Genomic DNA, 10,325 nt, shown 5'->3' with positions numbered 1-10,325 from the left:
CGGGTGCAAGGGCTGCACTCAGCCCCACTCTCTTCTTCTCTCACGTTTTTCTTTCCTTAGATGCTTCTTCCGTCTCTTCTCCTTCCTGATTTCTCTTGCTCTCAACCCTGGGTGAACCGGAACCAACCATCAGTGAGTCGAGCAGCCTTCTCAGACTCGGCCCGAGTCGCAGGTGGAGCAGCAGCCGCACAGCAGCCGCATCTTCTTCCTCCGTTTTTCCTTTTCTTTTCTTTCTCTTTCCTTTCCTTCTCCTCTTTCCTCTTCATTTCTCTCCGTTTTTCCCTGTTGCAGAGTCCATCCATCTCCGGACTCAACATACGGGCCGAACGCGCCCAGAAACGCGTCAGCGGCGGTGGAGAAGAAGACCGCCATTAACGGCGTTTCCTTCCACACGATACCTCCCTTCGAACTGGTTATTTTGGATGGTTTGGTTAAGCTCCAGTGAGCTTACCGACATGTGGTTTTGAAGTTTGGGAGAGGTTTGGGCGATGGGTTCGCATTTGGAAGCTTTCGGCCGGTTTCTCGAGTTCAGCCGCAGAAACAGGGAGGAGGTCTGTTGTAGCTCAATCCTCACGTCCTTATACGAACTCTAGCTCTCCTTAGAGCCATCGGATGGGGATTTGAGGGCCTGGATCTGGTCCAGTTAAAACCGCCACTCAAAACGGTGGGTAGGGACTGAAACCGTCCCTGGTTTTGTTTGGGACGCCCTAAGAAATCGGACGACCGAGATCTCTCCAGGACGGACAGTTGGGATTGGAAATGGGAGAGGGCACGCGGATCGTGCCAGCAGGCTGCAACAGTTTCCATTTTCAAAGTTTTTGTGTTTTTGGGGCTCACTTGCGTCGATTTTCGTGCGAACAATCATGTGATATTTCGTGTGAAGTAGACATAGTTTTGGTCAGGGATGAGGGAAGAACACGATGGACGGTTTGGATCGTCCATGGGACGATCATATGGTGGGCCGTGATAAAAAATAACGGATGCCTGTCCGTCCGCTCTTTCAAACGAGTAAAAGGAGGGAAATCCTTCCTATTTTTAGAAATGTCGGGTCAGCATACATCTGACCGAACTGAGGGTCTCGTGCACCTCAGGTGCTTAGCACCGGTGTACATGCACTCCAGTGTGGGACCCATTGTAATGTTTGAGGGGAATCCACTCCGTTCATTCACTCTGGGAGGCCCTAATCAGGTCCTCTGACTAGAATTCAGGTAGATCCAGATCCTATGGGGGCCGTGTTAACTGAATCAAGGCCCTTGGGTGCCCATTCTATCGATCCGACTGTTGAATCGGTCCCAATATGACCATCAACAGTTAGAAGGTTCTGATGGACCTTTTGTATGTCCTACTGTCCACATAACATAACTATATTAATTTTATTTTATTTCATTATTACTATGTGTGTGTGTATATATATATTCTCGTGTCGTGGTCCCACTCCATTAGGACCATTCACTTCATGCCCATATGTTATTAAATATTTAAGTACTATTATTATTACTCTATGTACATTGTTATTTATTTTTATTTTACCTATATGTAAGATGTGGGGCTGCTTGTTATGTGCCTTTTAGTTTCAAACACTAACATTAAGGTATTAAAGTGAGTCATCACATGAGTTCCTAATTTACCAAGTTATGGTTTATTTAAGCAGTCCAACGATTGGGTTGATGAACATTTAATCGTCGGTAGTCCCTGAGATCCTAAAGAACCCCTTTAGGTGGGACCTAAGAGTTGAATACGAATCCAGACGATCCGATTTGCATTATCTGAGGATGGACCGTAAAATGGAAGGTTCTAGATTTGATAAACGGTTTTAATTGGTCTAGCATAGTCACTGAGATCTTAAAATAGGTGCTCTAAAGATATGACGGGCAAATTTGAAAATTGATCGGATGGATGACTTGTTAATTTATCGGATGTTGATGGGTAGGGATAACGGCATGTGTTTCCACACAAGTGTAACAGATTTTGATCTCCCTGGACCCGTGTACTGGAAAGTATGGGGCGTTACATGAACTCGGGTTGAACCAGGAGACGATTCGGTTGCAATGTGATAATTAATGTGTTGTCCATCTAGTGATGAATCAGGTGTATCATGCGCAAACCAAGTATATCGACGTGAGTTTCCACAAGATACAGGAGCTTATTGTTTCAGGACAGATTCTGTTACAAAATATTCATGAGGATGAGAATGCCGCATATATGTTGACAAAGTCGAGAACCATAGAGAAGTTCAAGTGTTGCTTGTGCTTGATTAATCTCACTAGACATTGATGAGATTGGGCACCCTTACACATGGGTGCAGATGGAGCTGCATTCCAGGTGAAGGGATATAGGGAGTGGTCTACGCTCAAGGTGGAGGTTGCATGGGAGGTTTCCAGGGTGACTTGGAAAAATGCAAGTCAATGCGAAGATTGTTATGCAGATGCCTTGTATTCTATAGGGCACGATTGACCGTGAGAATCCATGGTTGACCGCGACTCACCGTGATGTTCACGGTCGACCGTGACTCACTGTGATGTTTATGGTCGAAATTCCACGGTTGACCATGACTCGCTGTGATGCTTACGGTCAACCGTGGTGCGACCATTAGATTTCGCAATTTTGTGCAAAACAGTGTATTTAAGTCCAATTTTCATTAGGTCTATGTCTAATACAAGTGTTTTCTCTCAAGGGGTTAGGGTTTGCTAATGGAGAGGGTTTACTACACTTGTAAAGGGCCTGGGAAGGATTTCTGAAGGAATTTAGGGGTTTCCTAGAGGTGTGCAACGCAAGGGAAGATCGAGTACATATGTAATAGAAGAATGTAATTCTGTACAACTTTTAGATTTTAATTATAGTGAATCTTAGTCGCTTTGTGCCATGTTTTTTTTTCCGCAAGGGTTTTCCACGTAAAATATTATGTTTCTGTGAATTGTTTTCTTTTAGTTTGGTTATTCTGCATTATTATATTGTTCTATCTTCTATTTATTTTTATTTTTTTATTTTTTATTTATCATGCTTCGCCAAAGCGCATAGATTGGCAGCGGTGTTAGATCTGAATTTCTAACACCTAAAATTTGATCCAGGTTCATTGTTGGATCGAGTTGACATCTTTGGTGTGGCCCACCAGAATCACGGTTCAACCTGATTTTTTTTGGTCTCTGGGCGTAATATTGGAATAAATATCCAATGGTCCGAGTGGATCTTACCTAAACATCATGGTGGGTTCTGTTAAAGTCAAGAGTGGCGTCCCATACACTTCCTCTGTACTTGGAGAGAGGTTAGGACTTGATTTTTGGTGGGCCCCACCATGATATATATGGGAAATCTACTTGGGCCATTAGATGTGTAATCCTAGTTTAAGCCCAGATCTACAAAATCTGGTTGAATTGTGATTCAAATGCGCCACGACAAAGAAAATAGCTGAGAGAAAGACAGGGCCTATCGTGATGATCATATGAAAACCATTCCAACCTTAGATGTGTCACACCAAAACTTAACTTATGCCCAGAGCCTAACAATCAGGTCCATTTTTTATTCAAGTGGGTCATGCAAAGGGAAATGAGTTGGAGGGCGATCAATGCCCCGTCGACTATGTGTCCATTCATACGGTACACCTAAATCATGGATGGGGGTAATTTTTGGGGCATTGGCTTAATATAATGTCATGGTCAGGGTGGATTTTGCATAAACATCAATATAGGGCCCACCCAAGCAGCCAACTCATTTACTCACACACCAACCCATTAAAGAAATGTAATGAGAAGGCGGTGGAATTGTAATTGTATCCATTTTATATATATATATATATATATATATATATATATTGTGGTTAGCTTGTTAGTACACAACACGGTCAGTTCACACTTCACTGTTAGCCACCCCCACTAGGGATCAATACCAATATTTTCTTTAAACCTTTTCAAATAAAAGGTACTGAGATGTAAATTTCATATTACTAAGGTAGATTTTATTTTATTTTATTTTTTATTTTTATTTTTTATTTTTGCAAAATTCTCTAAAAAGTAAAGGCATCCAAAGTCAGCAACTGAAAGCTCATGTCCACCATGAACCTTCCATTAAAATCATTGACACAAGAGACTAAGCTCAGCTAAAAACTTGTCACTGGGTCCTTACTCTTACTCCAGTGGTAAACTCTCAGGAGTTTCAACACCTGGTTGAGGGTTCGAGTACCCATAGGTAGTGAAATCCCACTACAGCGTGAGTGTGTGGTGGTGTGTGTATGTGTGTAAAAATAAAAAAAATAATTAAAAAAAAGCTAAAAACTCGTCACAAATGTTGGATGAGGAGGAAGAATGTGCACTCATAAAGTAAGCCAGACCATTGCTATGATCATATGCATAAATGACCACATGTGTCAATCTGAACTATAGCTTATCCCAAGCAAAGGTGAGTTTCTACAAGGGAGAGTTGTTAATTGTACTGTAAGAGAACCAACAATAAATTAAGATGGAAGGTCTCTATCATCGAGATAATTGTGTCATATCCCTACCACACATATGAGTGTGAGTGCACATGGGATGCTGGTTCTTGTGTTTAGTTTTGAGTTAGCACTTTTCTTTAGGGATCATAGGAGCACCCCTTCCTACATATCCATACAAGACCCGAGTAGGCGGGTCGAGGTCCTACGAGGTACCCACTATTCGGAGTACCCTCCTATGCTGGTTCTTGTGTTTAGTTTCTTTTCTATAAAAATTACGTCTTTGGTTTGGGAGGCCCATCATGTCTAAATTGATTCAACTTGATTATGCACTAGCTTTTATTAATCCTTAGATTTGAAGACATAAGCAGAAACAAGCTCATGATGTTATGTACGATGACTAAGTCAGTAAGGGTATATTAGTGGTTAATATATGAATATGTTGGTTACATGCGTTAAGGATGCAATCATGGTCCATATGTTCCAATAAGAGATCTACTAGCTACTTCAAGGAACTCTTGTGGCCTAGAACTTTATGATCGAATTATCCATCAAATGATTTTTTTAGCTGGGCCTGATGGTTAAAAAGGTTTAAATGTTTTTAACTGTTAAAAGAGTTTTATTGTGCATAATGGATATATGATGGTTAAGATTTATGGTCCACCTTATAGACTGGCTTGGGGCTTTAGTCAAAGATGGATGGCACTGAAAGTTAAGGGATTGGTTTAATTTGAGTGCATAGATCAATCAGGTGTGCAAAGGTTTTTTTTTAAAATGAAGTAAAAGAAGAGAGAAACATTCTCTCTCCTACACTCCATCACATGTCATACACATGGGATACACCTCATGGACAGCTCTTAGGTGTGACAGTTCAACACTTCTCTAAGCATGCGTAGATCTTTCTACTCTCATCATTTCTAGAATATACCAGGGAGGGAATTCCCTACATTACAATATCAACATTATTTGTGTTAATTTTCAAAATTGACTAGACAATGGTCCTAGGGTTACTAACATTTGGAATTTTTGTAAAGTTTATGCCTCGTTTCTTTCAAAAATTTGCCAACATTCCTAGTATAAAGATGTAGCCCATCTGATGAGTGGACCGGCCTTTTTTTCGGAAATGATTTGATGGTGATGTGGCCCACCATCTAAAAGGCTGAATGTCACACAAGAGATGATTTTTGCGTGGAAGATGGGGCCATAATGCTAAATTAATTAGCATGCAACATACTACATTTATATCAAAACAGATTGCAAATCTACTTACCCTACAAGGATGTATGAGTTGACTACAAGTTACAACCAATTCTAAACCTAACCTTTTAATTTAGCTTGTGAGCCAGCAATAGCAAGAATCGAAACTCCGCAGTTGAGTAGACTCAACCGAGTTTCGAGTCCAATCACCAAGTTTTAGAACTATGCCACAAATTAGCCCAAAGAAGTATATGATATTTTGAGGGGCGAAATTAAAAATAAAATTGTAGTCCTACAACCAATGATAGATGATCAATATTCTACATAAATTGATATGCCAACTCAATGGATCTTGTTGGGTCGAAATGTGGTCGAGCATAATTGATTTATTCGAGCTGTTTTAATGCAATGGTGGTAGGTGATTGGTCCTCTTTATCACATGGAAAAAGATGTAGTGATCCATGCGTATATTTGGCTTTATTAGAAAATGAAATAATGTAAGACAATAAAAAGAAAATTGAATTAGAACAAATTTTCGAGTCATGTAGCTTTCATTTATAATCGACAACAATTACAAAATTTTTTCCTTTTTCAAAAAAATAATAATAATATTTACACTCTATACTTGCTTGGTTTTCATAGGAAAAAAATAAAACCAAAGCCCAACACATACATTTTTCAAAAAAAAAAGAAAAAGAAAAAACAAATTTCCTCTTACAAAATTTCAAAAGATACTTCTAAAAAAAACCCTCCATGGCATTTTACATATTGATATTGCCGAAGGAGGACCTCGGCCTTTACAACCGCTTTCATCCGTCGACAAAAATCCTTTGCACGGACGGTAATGAGAAATCTTATATTGTAAGACTAATAAATAAACCGCCGGGACCTGAACATTTGCTCCAATATAATAACTAGTGACATGGCGATTGGCATGTCGAATTCTGGCTGTATGATGAGACGGAAGACGTCGAGCCCGAAGGAGGCTCCACCGACGGTCTCCTTGCACTTGATCTCAGCCACCGGCCGCCTCTTTTCATTGTAGATGACACAACATCGTTGTGCATATGACCCATCGATCGTGTAGATCACTTGTCTAGGGCCACAAGCAGAGGTTACGAGAGCTAAGGGCTTGGAGTTTAGGAAATTAGAGTTCTTCTTGACGGAGAGTCGAGGGTTGATGTCTTCTTCCCCATTGAATATTTGCCAGTGGTCTCCGAGACTCAATCTCTGTTAACAAAAATAAAAATTAAAAATTAAAAAATTATCATTAAGAAAGCTTTAATTAAAGATAATATCCTATCATATATATTAGGAACTGTAGTAGTTCGAATATATATATATATTCAAATTAAAGTCATTCCCTCTATGTTTATATGCCAATATATTGATAGAAACACAAACAAATTTTCCATTTATGATTTTACTAATTTAGAAAAAAAAAAAAATTTAAAAATAAAAAATAAAAAATAAAAAAACCAAATGCATTTTTGAACATTAGAAATCATCTCTCCTTATTTTAGTAAGGATAGGAAATATTTGTTTTTCATTCTTACTCAAAAGATGTATGATTTCTAATACATAATTACGATTAACTTTAAATGAAATGAACTCATTTTCAAGCGTCCATCAAACAGGCCTTAAAAATGGCTCATAATTCATTGCGGATTCTTAATTGTAAGGGTATTTTGATGACGTGGATTTCATGATTAGTAAAGATTGGATTTTTCCTTTTTTGCATTTTCTTGTTCGTGAGACCCGATCTGAGAAATAATGGGACCCGATCTGCTATATCATGCACATCGGATCTTGTACATGTGGGGTCCATATTTTGACGATCTAGACCGTTCAATATGTTTGATCCGCCTTAGATGGATGATTCCAGTAAATTCTCCGACACTGGAAGATCCTGACACCGTTTAGTAAGTACCCTACTAATAGATGGTCAGGAAAATCACAACAGCGGTCCAATAGGCCAGAAATGGAACGCTAGGATCTTCCAGTACGGGTGGAAATCACTGGGGTTATCAGATCAACGGCCTTCATCACAGAATATGGCCCCACGTGTACGGATCTGATCAAGGCTCCTTGTTTTAAGTATCCATAGAAAGTAAAAATCAAATCTGAAAGTTACCTTGCGTCGGATCGTCAGAAGCGGCTTGCCTCCACCGTCCATCAGCAAGATCTGGCCGTTATTGTCCGCCACGTAGTTATCTACACGGAAAGCAAGGTTCCCCTTCGCGTCGAAAACCGTGAAACCGTTACAGTTGAAGAGCAGCGATTTCTTCCAGACAGTCAGGGCCTCCGCCACGTGGCGATCGGAATCCTGCCTCTGCTGCGCTTCTGAGACGGTATTTGGGTGGACCTTCGGCATACCTAGAATGGTTTACCGGCGAGAAAAACCACCTTTTGGGTCGGTTAAGCGGTTTCGTTTGCTTACGTGTCAGGGCAGAGGAGCTCGTTCGGGGACAACTCTCAACTCAATGAAGGCCTGATATTTATAACAGGAGGAGTAATATGATCCTCGAACTCTGGAAATGGATAGTGTCCTCTGATTTTTCATTTTTCCAAGTTGGACCCATGCATCAGTAATCTAAGCCGTTGCTTTAATTGGATGTAATGTGGATTATTGAATTAACGGCTCGGATCATGAAACTGTGGAACCAGTTGTATACATGTGATAAGATCCTCGCCCTAGGATATCCATACTTTGTTGACTGATCCAGACCATCGGTCTGTTGAGCCCATGGTAGATGGATCACGAGCCGAGGCCTCCAGGATCGATGTCGAGGATATTTCTACGGGATTGCCTGTGACAGCCTGTGCTCGTAACTTCGGACCCCGGTTAGCTTATGACAAGTTGAGTAGCAATCTGGCTAGTGAAGTGACGTCACCAAGTTATTTTGGCCTTACCGTGATGTATGCGTGGTATCCACGCTGTCTATCCATTTGGAGAGGACATTTTAGGGCATGATCCAAAAGTTGAGATAGATTCAATATTAACAAAAATTATAAATTTATTATTTTATATAAAATAATAAATATATCAAAAGATTAAGGACAGTCTGAAGTAGGAGTAATCACGTCGTTCTTAAAGCGTCATTTGCCCTCTTTTAAAGTGAACGAGAACGCTGCTAAGTTACAAGCAAATAACTTTTAACATATGACGATCTTGTTTGTGGTTTTGTGTTAAGCAAACATGGAGAAATGTGAATGGAACTCTATATACAGAATTTTGTCTAACAAATAAATAAAATAAAATCACGGATCAGAGAGAAGATTAAAAAATTATAACCGGTTTAGACGACTTCTTTGGTCTATTTCTTGAGGATTCGGAAGGTTCATATGAACCATTGTTATCAAATGCGATCGCATATGCTTATATGCGATCGCATATGCACATACTGTGGATCGAATCACATATGTCATGATGGCATATGCGATCCTGGCAAGTATGTCATGACATACTTTTATATGTGATAAATATGCGATTACATATGCGAGTATGCGATCGCATATTGCATACGTGATCGCATATTTCCTAATAATCAGAGTGGAAGTAATTTTTTTATTTTTTATTTTTTCAATTTGGAGAACTTTTGCCTATAAATAGACACTCATATCCCTTCCATTTTCACTATTCTCTATTCCAAAGCTCGAAATCTATTACTCTCTCTCTCTCTTACTCTAATCTCCCTACAATTACTTCAAGTATGTTTATTTTTTGTATTTTATAAGTTGTGTTTACTTTTTCTAAATTAAGCTGTAAGTGATAACTTGTAAGTTGTTTCAAGTTATCCATTTATCAGTAAAATTTCTTTGCTTGAAGTTTATAATAATTAGTTCTCTTTTAAAGTAGTTTGATTGTTTTGTTAAAATTTATATAATATAATATAAGTAATTAAATATATAACTTAATGAAACACACAAACTATAATGAACTAAGTAAAATAACTCAATCCAATAATGTGTACTAATTAGGCAAATTTTTCCTTCTTTTAAGATTTTTTTTTCATTTTTAAATTTTTTATATTTTATAAAAAATATGCCATGACATATGCGATTGTGCGATCGTATATGCGAACAGCATATGCTGATCGCATACAATGGCATATGCGATTTGACAACATTGGTATGAACCATGCAGACTTGATTAGAAGTAATTGTTGATCTTCTTGTTGGGTAGTATGTGACAGTGGTTCAAGTTGTTAGTGATGGTCCGATAAACCATTTAAGCACTGTTTATATAGGATAGGATTGCTAGCCGTTTTGGTTCAGGATAATAATTTCATATGACTGTTTTATGGATGTTAGTGAGAAACAAGTCTTTATTTGGCCTTTTCAGACCGTTATGCATGTGGGACAACTAGTTGCTATATGCAAGCCATTTAGATTTATTGGCTAGCCATTTTATGACCATTGGACAAGCCACATGCAACAGTTTCTATAAGGTGTGGATTAATGTTGTATGTGTAGTTACACTTCTCTCAAATGACTAGTTTTCAGCTTCTATAAAAGACTGATTGGTCTCATTCAAACCATTCGCTAACTTCACTACAGCCACTTGACCCATAACCTCTATCGCACCGCGACTTGCACTCGTCTTGCACCGATTTGTAAATACAAAGTGCGCTACTAACGCCTCGGTACTCTATAAATCTACCAAGCAAATAATAATGTACGCCACACCCTCTATATAAACCCA

General features: G+C 39.0%; 1 protein-coding gene across 1 annotated transcript; it reads right to left on the bottom strand.

Annotated features, from left to right (window-relative positions):
* Positions 1-6,137: 6,137 nt before the first annotated feature.
* On the bottom strand, positions 6,138-8,104 carry LOC131223742 (protein LURP-one-related 8-like). Its single transcript, XM_058219239.1, has 2 exons — positions 7,755-8,104; positions 6,138-6,850 (listed from the first exon to the last, which is right to left on the bottom strand). The coding sequence occupies exons 1-2, from the start codon at positions 7,992-7,994 to the stop codon at positions 6,488-6,490; spliced, it is 603 nt and encodes a 200-aa protein (XP_058075222.1). The 5' UTR covers positions 7,995-8,104; the 3' UTR covers positions 6,138-6,487.
* Positions 8,105-10,325: the final 2,221 nt, after the last annotated feature.

This window comes from Magnolia sinica, chromosome 13 (assembly GCF_029962835.1).
Source record: "Magnolia sinica isolate HGM2019 chromosome 13, MsV1, whole genome shotgun sequence".
Taxonomy (NCBI): Eukaryota; Viridiplantae; Streptophyta; class Magnoliopsida; order Magnoliales; family Magnoliaceae; genus Magnolia; species Magnolia sinica.
Note: the sequence above shows the minus strand (reverse complement) of the source record. Positions and strands in the feature narration are given on the sequence as shown.